This window comes from Limulus polyphemus, unplaced genomic scaffold (genome assembly GCF_000517525.1).
Source record: "Limulus polyphemus unplaced genomic scaffold, Limulus_polyphemus-2.1.2 Scaffold3711, whole genome shotgun sequence".
NCBI lineage: Eukaryota > Metazoa > Arthropoda > Merostomata > Xiphosura > Limulidae > Limulus > Limulus polyphemus.
This window is the reverse complement of record NW_013669321.1, coordinates 19,998-37,945: the sequence shown is the minus strand read 5'-3', so window position 1 is coordinate 37,945 and position 17,948 is coordinate 19,998. Positions and strand designations below refer to the sequence as shown.

The window sequence follows — 17,948 nt, the reverse complement described above, 5'->3', positions numbered from 1 at the left end:
AACCTTGTTTCAAATAAAGTCAGTATTTCAACAGTTAATGTCATGCAACTTTGTTTCAAATAAAGTCAGTATTTCAACAGTTAATGTCATGCAACTTTGTTTAAAATAAAGCCAGTATTTCAACAGTTAATGTCATGTAACTTTGTTTAAAATAAAGCCAGTATTTCAACAGTTAATGTAATGCAACTTTGTTTATGTTGTCATTTGTTGTCATGGTTAATAGCCTTTACCATACATAATTAACTAGTTACTAATTTCTAATTAGTTTATATTCTATATCTTGACTGCAAATCTGCTGGCCATTATTACCACAACCACACACAGTCTATCTCAAGACTTCCCTGATCAGACAAGTAGCTAAATTGTAAAATATAATCTAGTTAGTATCTAGTAATAAAAGCAATTAGTAATTTAAGACTACCAACCCTAACAATGATTTCTTTTCCATATTAGTACTCATTTATGATCATTACTTACAGAATCTGGGTTTAGCTGTAACCAGATCAGATGGCTCACTAGGTTCACCATCACCACCTTTGTTCTTAGCAATTACACGAAATTCATAGTCATTTCCTTCAATAAGGTCAGGAACAGTAGCTTTGGTTGCCGAGGATGGAACCTCGGCCGCCTTGGTCCACAGAGGGGTACCACGCTCTTTCTTTTGAATAATGTATCCTGTAATCGGGGAGCCACCATCATCTTTGGGTGGGGCCCATTCAAGATCCACATGATCTTTGTCCCAGTCAGTTACCTTAGGTTTCCCTGGAGCTCCTGGTTGTTCTGGTTATATAAAGTTATCAAAATAGCTGCATTATTTTATTATAAAGTTACTTGTTAAACATTTACATCAATTACAAATATTTACAAAACAAATGTTTCACTGTAGGTGAAATAAAAAAGGTTATAAACTGATGATTAATCATTCAACTAGATCAACAAAAATTAAAACTGTTTGACTTTTCTATAATACAAAACTTCATAAACAATCAAACATTAGAGGTACAATTTCCTATGTATCAGGCCAAAGACTAAAATAATGAAATATTTACTACAATCTAAAAAGAATTTTTCTGCACAAGACTTAATGATAGTTTGGTTTTACATAAATATAAGTAGTGGTAAACTAAAACTGATATTGTAAACCGAGCTTCATGAATAGAATATTTTCAGACTAAGAATCTACAAAATATACAATTTATTCTGCATCTTGTATTTATATATTAAAACATAATTAGTATATTTTTAGAAATTGGGTTAATTCTTTAAGTATCATAGTTTATTTCAGCAGCAGATACAAAGACTTGTCATTTTGTCACTTTACATACTTTTTTAACTCTCAAATTATTAAGATTCAATGGAAGATCTGAACAATGGCAGGAATGTTAGAGTTTAAGTTAATTTACAGCAAAAGCATGTGAAATTATAAAAATTCAGAAAATAGACATAAATTATCTGGCATTTTTTTAGGCAATAAAGTTTTAAACATATATATAATTTTATTAATTAAAAATACATTTTAATAATGCTTAACTCTTTATACTATACATTTTATGGCATTTAATAAATGTTTTAACAGATCTAACTAAACAAATGATGTTATTTCTATTGTTTACTTCATGCTTTCAATTTCAACACTTGAGCTTCATGCTCTGTTTGAACAATGTAATAAAACCGAAAATAAGTTACTATAAAAACCATGACCAAAAAACTAGAAGAAAAACTTTCTTAATACCCAACATTTTGGCTTCCACTTTTCTCAAACTGATAATTTAATTGTAGATACAACAATAGTTGACATGTAACCCTCAGGAAAGGTTTACACTGAAGTCCACTTTTCTCAAACTGATATTGAATTGTAGATACAACATTAGTTGACATGTAACCCTCGAGAAAGGTTTACACTGAAGTCCACTTTTCTCAAACTGATATTGAACTGTAGATACAACATCAGTAGACACGTAACCCTCAGGAAAGGTTTACACTTAAGTATACTTTTCTCAAACTGATACTGAATTGTACATACAACAACAGTTGACATTTAACCCTCGAGAAAGGTATTTATCGTTCTTTTGTTCTGGATTTTGTGATCATGATTTTTATATTGATGTCTAACCTCCACCTCCATTTAAACATCTGAACTCTTAATAACCTGGGAAAAAATTATTTTATGATTTGTATCTTCACATTTCATGATACCATTCTGATTGATTATATTACACTTTCCACACTCATCTACAAATATTCTTACACCATATAACAGTGATTCCCAAAGTTTCTTAGTCTAGGACTGTCAAAATCTTTGTAAAAAGCTTACCGATCAAGATTCAGCTAGCAACAACAGTAAAGGAAGACAGCTAAAGATTATTTCCTAATTTAGTTTCTTTGAGAAGTATTGAAATGACATTTATATGGCTCATTTATTTTATAATAAACTAAGGAGGGAACAACACTGACATCTATTCTTCATAGACATACAAACTATAAATTTCATAAAATAAAATATTTTACTACACTTTTTTTTCTGCCTTTGTTTTTTTTAGTATTGAATGTTTTTGCAGACAAGCAAAATTATATCCTTGTCCGTGGACCAGTATTTGTGAACCGCTGCCTCATACTTTAAAGTTTATTTTATTCTTAAGACATCTAATAAGTGCTTGATTATAAATGATTTCATTAAAAGTTTAATCGCCATTTTTACATGGAATTCTAATATTAGAAAAATTCGGTTTTTAGAATTCTGTCAATATGTTTATGATACAATTGCTAATATACCAACTGCCAACCAGTTTTCATCAAACAATTTGGCAAAATTCTATATCTGTTAACTAAAATTGAGATTAGGAAATGGTCTTGCAGTAAACATGTGATCTGTAAGCATGTATATATTATTTTGTCGACTAAGATGGTGAATTACAATGTGAATATTTGAATATTTACAATAAAACAAACATTTGGTAAAAATTCACATATTTTTGTTGGAGTAGAGATTTACTAAAAATAGCTTTAAGGAGACTGGTTTTACTGATAAAGCTAAACTGCTAATACCTAATTTCACACACATATAGATCATTGCATATAAAAACACTACATACAAAGCCAATCAGTAAATATCATCATGTATCAACTGGGATGAGTGCTTACCACATGGATCTTTGGCTGTAATAGGTTTATCTCCAGCCAGAGGATCAGAATCAGAAATTTCATTGACGGCACGAACCCTAAATTCGTAGGTTTTTTTGTGAACCAGTTTAGGAACTTTATAAGTAAGTTGTGTAGGGGTGCCAACTTCTACCCAAGTACCACGAGATACATCCATTTTTTCAACAACATAATGCTTGATGGGTGATCCACCATCATCTTTAGGTACCTTCCAGCTGAGTTGTGCAGAGTTTCTAGTGACATCGGAAATGTTAAGTGGACCTTCAGGTGGTGAGGGTCGATCTGCCAGTAGAGAAAAACACAATAAGTATAATGAAAAAATTAAATTACTTCTAAAAATTTGCATAACATGTACCTATAATTTATCTAATTATACTTTTGAAAAAGTTTTTTATACGTGTCCTAAGCAACTAATATACATCTCTACTGAATCAGTAATTCTTGAAATAATTCTGAAGAGAATAATATATATATATATAACAAATAAAATATAAATAATACCTGTGACCCACAATATTAATAAAAACATTAAGTAAATATATATACCTTCACTCCTGACCTTTATCAACAACAGTTCAAGATATACTAATCATAATAACTTACCCATGACAGTAACTGTAGCTGATGCACTTGTCTTCCCTGAAGAGTTCTCCAGTATTAGAGTGTACCTTCCACTGTCTGACCGAATGGAGGAGCGAATGTCGAGCATGGTTTGACCAACAGTGAAAGTCTGTTCTATACGTGGATTTCCAAGAACAGACTTGTCATTAATGTGCCAGGTAACTGAAGGTGTAGGTTCACCTCGCACAGGAATTGTGTAACTGATAGGCCGGCCAACACGAATCTTCATGTCATGTAAGGCTGCTTTGTCTAAGGACGGGGCCACTAGAGAAATACAAAATTATTTAAAAGAGCTGTTACTTGTAAACAAAAATTACATGAAGTGATTTCATATAATAATATACTATGAGTTTATGTAATATATTTATAGTTGAAAATATTAAAAAACTGATTTGTAATAAAATGAATTTAGAGATTACATATAAAGCGAAAAATGTTATATCTGCTTTTAAATTCTTATAACTTGTCTTCAAATATTTTCCTGATAATTTTTTTTACTACAATTTCTAAGAGTTGTTTTATTGTCACTTAACTGGCTTGAATGTTTACATTTCAAACTTCATATTATTCAAACAGCTTTGACTTTTCATAAATTCGATCACTACTCATAGAATATGAGAAAAATAAGGTATTGGAAGAATAATCTAAGTTTCTCTAAGCTCACACAAATAAACTTCAGTATAGCTACTTTGTTTCATGCATCAAGGAGCCACACAAAAATTGCTAGTTGCAGATACAAAATTAATTGAACATTGTACTTTTTGTTATTTCGGGCATTTTGTTAACATTCAACAAATGTCTAATGGTATAAAAAGGAGGAAGAAAAAAATACCAACATAATAAAGCAAGATATGAAATGCAATAAAAACAATTTCTAATTTCAACCCAAGTATTTATTTCATATATATTCATTAACGTTTTAGGATTGGCATACTGTTTTATGAAGAAAATAATCCTTCATAAAACAGTTGAAATCAGTAGTGGTATTGTGACTTCACATGAAACAATTTTTAATTGATATCTTGCCCCCATTGTGAACTGTAACACTAAAAAACTGTATCTCTTAAGTAAGTTAAAGATTCTAATAATGAAAGGTTACAGCTTAACCAATAGATGTGTATATGATTTTAATGACAAAGCAGCATAGCCACAAGTAACATGTTCTTTTTTATTTCAATAGTAGAGAACAAAAATTAATTGCTCAAACTTCAAGTTACTTGTAAAGTTTAGATCCAAACAAACTTAGTATTGATTTTTTCGTGTGTGTGGTTAACACATTTTCTTTTTTTTTTACAGCTAGTTAACAATTAATTACTGTACAAATGTAACAATTTTTTCATTGTTACAGTAAATAACGTTTATAATATTCAAACTTACAATATCGTGGCTTTGCAACCACTGATTGAGATGGGTCACTTGGTTCACTTGGACCAGCCTTGTTCACAGCAACAATACGGAATTCATATTCTTCTCCTTCTTTAAGGTCAGGAACAGTTGCTTTTGTTGCTTCACCAGGAACTCTCAATGCTTCTTCCCACACAGGACTTAGTTTGGATTTTTTTTCAACAACATAAGCAGTTATGGGAGCCCCACCGTCACGTCTCGGTGGCCGCCACTCTAAATCTACGTGATCTTTGTCCCAGTCTACCACTTCTGGTGCTGTTGGTTTGTCAGGTTGATCTAGAAGAGATAAGTAAATGAGTTTTTTTATCTCACAAGTTACGTTAATTCTAAATCAAGCTGTGAGTTGATATGTTGAAGATAATTAAAAATATTGTTCTGATGTAACCAATATTTTTTTTGTAAAAAAAACATCAATGGAATTGAGATTACTATGTGCTAAGCTTTGGTATTTAAAAACAAACACAAGAAACACCACATTTGATAAATTTGATGCTTTAAAAATTAATTTATTATTTGACAATACATACATAAGTCCATATTTACCATATGGGTTTTTGGCAGTAATGGGTTCTCTACCAATAAGCCAAGGTGACTCTCCCTCTCGATTCACAGCTTTCACTCGAAATGTATAATCATGATTCTCTATCAGTTTATCAGCTCGTATGTTGGTATCAATGGTTTCTCCAACTGGCATCCAACGTCCAGTTTCTACATCCTTCTTCTCAACTATGTAATGTGATATATCACATCCACCATCATCTTTGGGTGGTTTCCACGTTAACCGGCAACTATCTTTAGTAATATTGGATATATTCATGTTCTGAGGAGCACCAGGGACATCTAGTAATGAAAATGAACAGCTAGTGAGGACACAGCTTCAACTGGTTAGAGCTTCTTGACTAAAGAAACTTATTTACTTACTGCATTATATTAAGTTTGGGTAAAAGTAATCCTAATCGCTATTACACCAAGATTGGATAAAATCAACTTATTCACTGCATAGTACAATTTTGCCTAATTGATCAGTATACTATACTAGTTTCATTAAGATTCTAAGAAGGGATAAAGACAACTTAAACATCATATTATATCGAGAATGTTATACTAAAAATGGATAAAGACAACTTAAACATCATATTATATCGAGAATGTTATACTAAAAATGGATAAAGGCAATTTAACTATTGCATTACACCACACTTTTTTTTTCTTTAGTGGCCCCTAAGATTGATCGCAATGCAATGCACGACATTCGTATCAAAGCTGGCAAAAGTTTTGAACTAAATGTCCCTGTTCAGGGTGAACCTCCTCCTTCCAAAAAATGGGCTTTGGATGGAAAACCGATGGATGGTAATCGAAGGTGGACCATAAACCATGAAGATTACAAAACTAATATCAGCGTCCGTAATGCAGAAAGGGGTGACAGTGGTACCTTGACACTTACAGCAACAAATGTTAATGGTACTGATAGTGCTAAAGTGACGGTCACTGTTCTAGGTCAGTGTTAATAAGTATCTGTATCTCTTGGTGTATATTAAATTCAATATTTGATTACGTGAAATTGCATTTTAGAGGACTTAGCTTTTAGTAAAAGACATCTGTAAGCTAAGAACTTGTTGTGTTTACACTTGTATAACTGATTTCTGAGTGAGTGACATTACTGAGAAGACATTTTTATATGGTTATAGATTACCTTATCAAGTAATTAGATAAAATAGATATATTGTGATACAATGTACAAAATTGTCCAATGCATGTTTGTTCTGATATAGTAATTAAGTACCTCAAATATAGATGTTGTGCATAAATTATGTTGCCTGAATCCATTATTGGAATAATGTGGTGGTTAAATTGATCTACTGTTTTAAACTGTCTTTATCCATTTATATATAATGTAGTAAATATAGAAGTCTTAATCTTATTGAAAGAAACTATATGCAGTAGTTCATAAATTGATTTTCTGTGATTTGTTTGTAAGTTATGAGGTATTATCATCATAAATTTATCATGTTTGTTTCCCACTCATGGAATTAATTCTATTTTCTTGTAGTCCTGAGTGGACTCCAGTAACAGAAGTGCCTGCTAGTGAAACTACTGTAAAAATACCTGAACTAGTGGAAGGTAACCAGTATGAGTTTAGGGTTCGTGCTGTAAATAAAGGTGGTCCAGGAGTTCCTAGTGAACCCACTGCTCCTCACATTGCCAGACCAAAGAATAGTATGTATATGTTTTTATTGCGTGAGCTGACTTTGCCTTTTGTTTTTGTAATGGACTGGAATTTAATATGTTTACTATGTACTATTTGTACATATTGTTTGTTTATAATCTGATTTAAATTGAAGTTGATTAAATTTTTGCTTTCCAATTTCACTAAAATATGGAATTTAATGTCCATTTTCAACTCCTGTAATTTTTTGTAAGTATGCTCTAGTTCAAAGATGTAAAACTTACTTAGTTCTACTAGTTTTCAGTTGTATTATACCATTACCTAATATTACATAGTTTGTCTGGATATTTAACTTCTTCAAATTATTTCATGAATTTTAAATAATTAGAATCTACTGGATTACAAAATTTGTGTTGTTGTTTATTTTTTGTAGAGCTACATGTATGAGATAAGTTTCTTTCCAAAGAAGTTTATCACAGAAAACTGTTTTTAATTGTGATGTCAGAGTAAAAGAGCAAGTACATGAAAAAATCTAAACCTACAAAAGTACAGTTAAGTTTCCAAAAAAAAGGCTTATGAGAGAAATATAAATATATATTTCTTATTTCCTTTTTCTTGAAATTTGGTTTGCAATCAATAAATGTATAATAATGTAAGCAGAAACTGGCACCACTATTACACTTCAACATCTGAATCGACCCAGAACATATCTGTACAGAATATGAGACCATGTGATTCAGCAATAAAAACTAAATTAAAGAGTAAAATTAAACTACTTTCAACACACCATTTTGTGTAAATGCACAAATTCAAATCTATTTCATAAATATATACATAATGGAATTCAATACCAGTAAAGCTTATATCTTTATTCGTTTACTCTCTCTTCATAAGTAAGGAAGTCAACATAACTCTTTCCTATGTGTATTCCTTCTCTGGAATATATTCAGTAAAGTTATAATATTTAGTAATTTACTGAAACTAAAAACGTGGTAAATTGTATTCATTTTCTTCTCCATAATTAATTCAGTAAACTCAATAAAACACAGCACTATATTTACTCAGTTTAAATTCATATGTTTATTTTACTCGTTTTTTGTATCTATTACATTAAAAATAATCATAGCTATATATTTAATTGTATTTTTCTTTCTTCTTCACAGTGTATCTAGCAGAGGCATTTTTAACACTTCTAAATACTCATTGTAATATTTTAAGGGGTCCAGTCCCTACTGATAAGCTATAGGTATAGAGATTTATAAAAAATTTTTGCATTACTTTGGGGACCCACAATATGAGGGGCCGTTGGTGCATTTCCCCAATTGCACAAACATTACATATGCCAGTGGTATCTAGTACACCCAGTACAGACTCAGCTATTTACTTACTTGTATTTGTCTTTCTTCTCCACAACATATCCAGTCAGTGGAGAACCACCATCCTCTGTAGGAGGTTTCCACTTCAGTTTCACAAAGTCTTTATCATAATCTTCAATTTCTGGTGTTCCTGGTTTACCTGGTTCATCTAAAAAAAGGAATGAAGAAACAAATCAAACACAATAAATATTAATACACAAAATCTTGTAGTCTGATATTCCTCTTTATTTATTTTCACTACTGCTTTATGGCCATAAAAGATATCATAAAGGTAACAAAATATTTGTTTTGGTTTATTATAATATTCATTCTAGACTCTACTGTCGGTTCAACATAAAATTTGCACTTCAAAGTTACAATTTATATTATGTTAGTTAAATTTGATATTTCTAGTATTTCAGCAAAGAAATGTATAGATCAAACTCATGAAAATCTACCAATAAGTTGAGTACTGGCTCAGTTCTATACACCACTTATTTACTAACCAAATGGATTTTTGGCCTCAATAGCTTTATCAGTTTCCAAAGGTTCAGATTCTCCCTGTCTGTTTGCAGCTCTGACTCGGAACTTGTATTTTTTCCCTGGTTGGAGACCTTTAACCTGAACAACAACAATATAAATAAAATAAATGTAAGATATCATTGTTAAGAAATATTTAACTGTGTTAAATGCGTGGTTGTATTATGTTCAAGTCCCTCTTAAAGTACACATCAAGGTATACACTGAAAAAATGATTTAAACATTGTTTTATACATCGTACAAATATATGACAAAATAAATAGTTTTAATTCCTTTGATCTTCACTTAAATCAGTAGATGAAAGAGTGCCTCACAGTAAAATGAAACATGTTCTTTTACTTCTTTAACTTTTCCAGATATATGAACATCAAAGTTTGATGCAAATTCAAATATGGTATAATATGTTATACTCTTTTAAAGTAATATATAAGTTATTATTAATATCACAAGAAACAAAATATATTAAATACATATATCCAGATAAAGTCAATATCTAAAATAACTAGACCCTAACCAGTGGCCCAGCATGGCCAGGTGGTTAGGCCGCTCGACTCGCATTCTGAGAAGTCGCAGGTTCGAATCCACATCCCACCAAACATGCTCGCCCTTTCAGCCATGGGGGCATTATGATGTGATGGTCAATCGTTGGTAAAAGGGTAGCTCAAAAGTTGGTGGTGGGTGGTGATGTCTAGCTGCCTTCCCTCTAGTCTTACACTGCTAAATTAGGGATGGCTAGTGCAGATAGCCCTCGTATAGCTTTGCGTGAAATTCAAACCAAACCAAATGAAACAACCATGTCCCAGAAACTGGCTGGTGAAGGTGGATTGTGGTACCAAAACAGAAAAGTTTACATTTTCCTATACCGAAAATGTATTTCCGATAATTCTTACCTCCTCTCACACTTTAGCTTTATCCCAATGAAAGTTTCTCTTCTCTGCCCATCTAAGTATTGGTATTAATTCTACCTCCCTTGCTCCAGTCTTTATATCCCACTATATCGTCCATTGTGATTTTAATCTTGTTACTCTCTCCTCTTATGTCAATGTGCCCTCTGTACTACATCTGTATATAAGGTCCCTGTTCTTACTTCTTATTCACTTTTTCGAGACTGGCAAAATTATCAGTCCCAAACATCAGCCATCACGGGGAGGAAGGATGGGATAGTGTGAGATGGGAGGTGAGTTTCATCGGAAATACATTTTCATTATAGGAAAACGCAAATTTCCAAAACACACTTACCTCCTCTCATATTTTAGCTAGAATCCCATATAGACAAGGTGGGTGTGGCCAGTGAGGGCAAGATCCACACAGAAAGTGTCCTCGTAGAAAACATGTGCAAATTGAGATATAGTAGAGCACACTAGTGGGGTCCACACTACTTCTGTAACAGGTGTGCTCTTTGCCCGGATAATGTAAAATCTAAAACATGGGTGGTAAAGGCCAACTGGCCACAGTGTCGAAACTGTAATATTATGAGAAGGAACATGCAAAGAGAGACATCTATTCCAAAATTCGTTCCTCCTGCAATACCAGATGCATCTGACCTGGAAATATTGTACAAACTCACGAAAATCGTCCAGGCCCCAACCGGTCAGACAAGGTTCCACGTCTCATCATTGGAATTATAGGGCTGTGGACCCAAAGCTAGGTCCAAGATGTAGTGGCTAGGGCATGAGAACAGCAATGTGATATAATTGTATTATAGTAATATGATATTAACGGAACCTAACCTGAAAGTTACAGAATGTTGCATGCAAGCCACCGGAATTATGAAGAGAAGGCAAACAACACCTAAGTGGACAAGCCTTCCCCCAACCTGAGAAGCAAGGCAACACCCCTGACCCCACGGAATTACAAGGAGTATATGGAACAAACGAAGTTAAACCAATGGACTGAAGGACTTGACATGCGGAATTATGGAGTCGAGGTCCCTCTTCCATGATCATGGCAAGTAATATAACGACCAAAAAGAAGGGCCATACTCAACACAACCAGATAACGAAGTGTCATCTATGAACCAGAATTACGAAGAAGCTATCACGTAGACTGGTCCTGGGAAAAACATCCAGCGTTATAGATGTGGGAGGATATACAGCTTTGCCCTCTTCTCCCTGATTGCAATAAAGTGTTTAAACATCACTCAGGAGGAATAGACTTCTATCCACCACTCCAGCGACTGGAAACTGGGAGTGGTAAGGACACCTGTGTGCCACTCTGGAGAAATGAGGGGAGAATTCATGTTTGGGAATCCTGAGCAATGATGTTCAGATACAATGCAACAGGTAAACCATGTTACCTATTTGGAAAAGAAAACCAAACCCAATTTATTAAATCCAGATGTCAGCAGGGATGGTCAAAATTACTTTATGTTTTGCTCATGATAGTCCAAGAGTAGCAGTCTAGTATTGTATATTATATATGGTACTGAATAATTGTGAACCACCCAGAAAGTGCCAAGTTGGTCTTATGGAACACCCCATCTCAAGACAGCTCGTTGCTACCAGAAATTTGATTTGTTAATCTACTGATAGCTAGTGCAGATTTGGAAAAAGCATATCTGACCAGGCAACACTCGCCAAGGAGTGGGATCCAAATGATTATGATGATAGGGTCCATGAAAAGAAATAGAATAACTTAGAAGAAAGAAGTCACTCACCTCTGTCATAATCACACCAGAACAGGTACAATAACCATGGGGAGTAGCCAAATCCCATCCAACTAAGAAACCACTAAATTGTGTAAATAGTGCAATATAAAAATATTGGGTGTCTTCCACATATCAGTTTGCACAATTTACTTCAGTGGGCGACACAACTGAGCTGCCAGTGACATTGATTATATGTTGAACTTGATGAGATGAGACCCAAAGAAGTATTCACTCCTCTAATGAAAGTCCAGAGTAAGCCATACGAACCAACTGGTGAATCCAACCTGTCAAAGTGACAAGGGATAAGTCACATGACTCAGTAAGATCCCAGTGGATAAACAAACAATGATGTGATCCCCAAAATGCTTCCATGCATGCCACATAACGTTGGAGAGCCTGAATTGGGCATAAAAGATGATCTGGATCCGAGTGGTCATATAAATGTGAAATGGAGGAAAGATGAATAAAAGACAAAAGCCTTATCTCCTTCTCTAGCTGCTGAACTTTGGAGTAGAAAAGATCTGTCTGGATACAACAGAACATAATTGGAATGGTAAACAGTCCTCTGAACATGAAGCACAAATACATTCCGCTAGCCAATAACAGAAGAAAATAAGTCTTAAGAGAAAGATGATATAGTGAACATGACACTAAAGGTACAAAAATTGGATGAAATAAGGCATGGAGAACCATTGTGATATCCCAATTAGAAACCTGGAAAGGACAGATAAACCAAAAAGATTTCAGAAATATTGACAAAACTGGGGACTCAAACACTTCTCTTCTCTTAGAAAAACGAAAGGTAGCCGCTAAAGCAGCCTTATACAGGGCAATAGACAAAGGCACTAAACCTTTATCAAATAACCATGTCAGAAATTGAGAGACATGCAGCACAGTGGCCAAGAAGTGTTATGCTCATGTCTGAGAGACCACTGACAATAAGTAAGCTATTTCTATTGACAAACTTCCAAAGAAGAATACCGAATGACTGTGTTAATAAGGTCACCACCCGAGATTTCAACCCCTGATGTTGTACAATAGACCACATAAAAGCCAGGTGTGAAGTTGAAGAACATCGACTGCCAGATGAAAAATGTCTGACCAAGATTGGTGTAAGAGAGATGGCCAGAAAGAAGGGGGGAAGTGGTTGACACTCCTGAAGATACTGAACTGGCCAATGTGGTGCCACCAGAAGAACTCAACAGGTCGTGAAGAGAATCAGTGTAAAACCTTTGGATAACAGATGAATCAGATGGAATACGTAAAGATGAAGACCCATCCAATCCTGGCTGAGAGCATCTATGCCCAATGGCAGAGAGTGAGGTACAGGAGACCAGAAGGATGGGAGCTGAGCATTCAATTGTGTGGCAAAAGCATCAATCTGAGGCATTCTGAGATGAGAGCAGTTCCAATGAAAACTTGAGGATGAAGCATCCATTCTGTGGGAAGAGCTCTGTTGGGACAAGATAACTGGTTGACCACTAAATTCATTACACCTGGAACATGAAAAGCACGGAGAACGAACTGATGTTTGTGTGTCCAAAAGAGAAGATTCAATGTTCAAAAGCAAAGAGATCTGTAGTGAGTGCTCCCCTTGCTTTTAAACGCATGAGATGACTGTGGAACACTTCGAGACCCTGGGTGGTAGCTTGTTTAAAAGCTAAAAGTTCTAATAGAATGATAAGAAGAGAAGTTTCCTTTTCTGTCCTTATTCTATATACAAGCACTCAAGCCCTGGAGAGAATCACCAACTGCCAAGTCAACAGGATCACTGGAAAATCCGGCACATGTGTGCATAACGACCACTGGAAGGTCCACATGTGAGCCTGACCTAAGGGAATGAGTGATTCCAAGGATGCCTACATCCCCAAAAGAGATAGAACTACAAGCACTAGAAGAAGACAACTGCCCTTCCATGGCCAAAAGGCATAAAGGAGAAGGTTAGGCCTAACTTAGTTTAGAATTGAAAAACATCCCTAAATGGACAAGGTACTGTGTGGGAGTAAGAACAGACTTCTCTTTTTTGATAAGAAACCCAGCTCTCACAGTTTCTGATAACAGAGTTTGAGTGTGAAGTTCTGCCAAGTGGTAGGAAGAAGTGAAAAGAAGCCAGTCGTCCATGTAATGGTGAGTGTTAATGCCCATTGAGTGAAGATCATGTGAAAAGGATCTGAATCAGGCAAAAAACGTATGGTGCATATGAGAGGCCGAATGAAAGAGCACGAAACTGGAAAACCTGGTTGTTGTGCATAAAAGAGATAATGCTGTAAAGACTCTATAATTGGAGATCTTGAGATCTTTTTTTTTTCTAGTTATTTAGTAGCAATGCAGCTTAAAATTGAAGTTAAAACAAACTAAAAAGGTGGGAGATAGCATAAGGATAGTGGCAAAATATCAAAATGTGCACTAAATTTGCTTCCAGAATAAATACAAAACTTACTTTCATAGAATTTTCCGGTCCTAGAGTTTCCCCAACAGGAAGCCATTTTCCAGTCTCGGGATCCATCTTTTCTACAGTGTAATGGTCAACAGGAGTACCTCCATCATCAGCTGGTGGGTTCCATTTAAGTGTACAACCCTCAGCATGAACATCATCCACTTTCAATGGACCACCAGGTGGAGAAGGTTTATCTACATGATAATGGTAATAAAAAGATTAAAGAAGTCAAAGTATGAAATAACTATTATAAGTTAATAATGTGGTACAGTTATAGTATTTATTTTTGTACATTTGATCCTTCATTACACTGCAGAAGAAAAATAACTAAATTTTTTAGTACAGTACTGTACTTTAAATTCACTGAACATTCATCATCTTACAAAACAAAAACGAATACATTTTTAAAGTATGGTTATTTTTTTTAGAGTTAATCCCCTTGCAGTATAGATAAAACACAGTAAAAAATCGATAATGTAATGAGTGAATTAACCAGTAATTTTTATTAAAATAATCAAAGTGGAAGGAAGAACTGAGGCATCTGTTTCTTTATTTGCAACATATAAAGTTGATACAAAAACAGTTCATAGATATTTAATATCTTTGAAAGAACAGAATTTTGTATTTCCACCATTTAAATAATTCAATTCCCAGAATCATACATATTCTCTCAGCTCCCAGAAGACTTGCCAAATGTCCTGGGTTCTTAAAAAAAATGTTCTTGCAACTCAAAACACTTTTGTGTCCCATGGAATAAATAAATAAATAGTCACAGAAAAAGAATGTATTACATAGATAGGCTAAAATATTTTCTTTAAACTGTAAAACACATAGAGAAAATAAATATAAATTTAAATATTTCTTATAGAAAATTAGAATGTTTAATTTGGTAATTTTATAATTTTTTTTAAATAAATGTTTGTCATTATTTTGGATATAGTTGTCTTTAAATACATGAATTATTATTAGCCTTCATATGCCTCCAATTTATAAAAACCGTTTATGAATTATGAAAATTTGAATAAATATATAAACATCCATTTATCTCCAGGAATTGTATTTCAAAAAGTTGGTAAGCCTACAGAACGTGCACAAGCAGTGCAGGAAGGGCACCAGATTTCAGCTTGTAACCACAATTTTGAACATGCATTTTGCCAACCTTTAGCTGTTTTGTCCTGACAAGTGATGTTCAGTTAACTAGCATCCACAAGTGGGAATAACTGCTGCAAGCACCTTATGGAAGGGAATTTAGCAAACATAGGTATTTAGTGATTTTTTTAATATGAAAGTTATAATTTTCCTGTACTGAAAATGCATTTCTGGTAGGTACTCACCTCACTCACACATATATAGTTATTCTTGTTCAGTGTTGCCCTCTATATGGAAAAAAAAAATTTTCTCATGCCACAAGCCTTACACTCCCACACACCCCACAATCATTGAGGTTCAACTGCATCTCGCATGTAATCATCATGTGATAACCCTCCACGAATAGGATAACCCTCCTGATGTACATGACTCCCTCTATTTGATTCTACCAAACTCTCATTTCAAATTTAGGCAGAAATAAAAGCACCAGTTTTCAATGAAGAGAAAGGGTGGGAAGAGATAAGTACCTATCAGAAATACATTTTCAGTATAGGAAAATTATAACTTCCAATAGTGAACATTACCTCCTTTCACATATATTGCTAGAATCCCACATTGATAGGTGGAGGGACCAGTGTGAGGGATAGAAATAAGGATCCTTCAAAAGCATCAGAATTGTGATTCTTATAGTAGAGTATCATATGTGGGAGACTGCACCACTTCTGTGCCAGGTATACTCTGCACTCAGTGAGGAAAGAGGTGTATACATGGGTGGAAAAAGGGAGGAGCACAACCAAAAGGGAGCGAAAAACAGTTGGATTGCAATCCGAATCACAATATATCATTATCTACATCCCATCAAGGAAAGACAGTTGAAGAAACATCTACAGACAGTAATGTGGGGGAAAATCTAAAATGGAAACCAATCAGTATCAGGAATATAACCTCCAATCCTTGGTAAAAGGAGAGTTCACACTGTTTTCACCTCCAGTTCAGTAGAACGGAAGTATATACTGTAGAAACCAATCAGTATCAGGAATATAACCTCCAATCCTTGGTAAAAGGAGAGTTCACACTGTTTTCACCTCAAGTTCAGTAGAACGGAAGTATATACTGTGGAAACCAATCAGTATCAGGAATATAACCTCCAATCCTTGGTAAAAGGAGAGTTCACACTGTTTTCACCTCAAGTTCAGTAGAACGGAAGTATATACTGTAGAAACCAATCTACGAAATGGGTGCATGTGCACAAATCCACAACTAACCATACATCTGAAAACCTGACATCCAAATGACAATAATAAGAGATGTGCCCATGTGGCAGGTCAAATCAAACTCAATCAAACTGGCACCCCATTATGCAACATCATCCCCAGGCCACGAAATTCCTGTTAGCAATGCTACGGTGAAAGATCATTAATGCTATGGGTGAAAGGTCATTTTCTGTGTTCAAAAGAGTGGTGAATGATTTACAGAACACAATATCCCTCTTTCATTTTTAAACATAGAAAATAAGAAATTAGGACAAATGAATTATGTTTGAGTTTATATTATTATATATATATATTTAATACAATATTAATTACTAATTCACACCATTATGAATTATCTAAATGTCAAGAGTAATTCTAGCGATAGGGTCCCAAACTTGAGGTTGCACCAAGGGCCCAGAATAGCTAAATCCACCACTTACTTTGATATATCTTAAAGTCATTTTTCTGTGTCATCTATTTCTTGTGACACTACAGAAATGGAGCTCTGGAACAACAATTTATTTTTCTTTAACATAATATTTTGGGACAACATGGGATTCGGCTGTTCCATCTTCTAAATTAATCTAAAGCTATTAATAAATAAATTTAAAAACAAATCTTAAAACTAGCCCTTATCATTCATATACTTATCAAGATTTTTCTTAAACTCATTTAAATTTACTGCCTCCACAACATCTGAAGGCAACCCATCCCAAAGGCCAACCACCTTGTTAGAAAAATAAAAATGTCTTAGCTAAAGATGACTCCTACCCTGAAAAAATTTATATTTGTGTCCCCTAGTCCTACTATTCTCACTATTAAGAATGATAAAAAAAAAATAGATGCATCAACACTATCAATTCCCTTTACAATCTTGAACACCTCAATCAGATCCCCCCTAATTCTTCTTTTTTCAAGAGAAAACAATTTGAGAGATTTCAACCTCTCCTTATATGACAACCCCTCCATTCCAGGCACCATTCTAGTAACCCTTTTCTGAACCCTATCCAACAATTCAATGTCCTTCCTAAGGTAAGGAGCCCAAGATTGAACACAATACTCCAAATTGGCCTAACCAGTACTTATACAAGAAAATTATAGCGTCTTTAGACTTGTGTTCAATATTTCTGTAGATACAATCTAAAATCCTATTTGCCCTAACACTAGCAATAGAACACTGCTTGGATAGCTTTAGAGACTGATCGACTATTACACCAAGATCTCTTACCTTCATGAAACTGTTAAGGTTATTCCCATCCAAATTATAATTATAATT

At 34.1% G+C, this 17,948-nt stretch overlaps 1 protein-coding gene across 1 annotated transcript in view; it reads right to left on the bottom strand.

The window, feature by feature from the left end:
- LOC106469892 (twitchin-like) overlaps positions 1 to 17,948 on the bottom strand; it is a gene marked incomplete at its 5' end in the record, with an annotated part of 114,304 nt that overhangs the window by 76,695 nt on the left and 19,661 nt on the right. The window contains 8 exons of the mRNA XM_013930413.1: positions 478 to 780; positions 3,142 to 3,441; positions 3,763 to 4,044; positions 5,158 to 5,460; positions 5,728 to 6,044; positions 8,740 to 8,875; positions 9,213 to 9,327; positions 14,334 to 14,524. Coding sequence (XP_013785867.1) covers positions 478 to 780; positions 3,142 to 3,441; positions 3,763 to 4,044; positions 5,158 to 5,460; positions 5,728 to 6,044; positions 8,740 to 8,875; positions 9,213 to 9,327; positions 14,334 to 14,524 — 1,947 coding nt within the window. The remainder of the gene's footprint in view (positions 1 to 477; positions 781 to 3,141; positions 3,442 to 3,762; positions 4,045 to 5,157; positions 5,461 to 5,727; positions 6,045 to 8,739; positions 8,876 to 9,212; positions 9,328 to 14,333; positions 14,525 to 17,948) is intronic.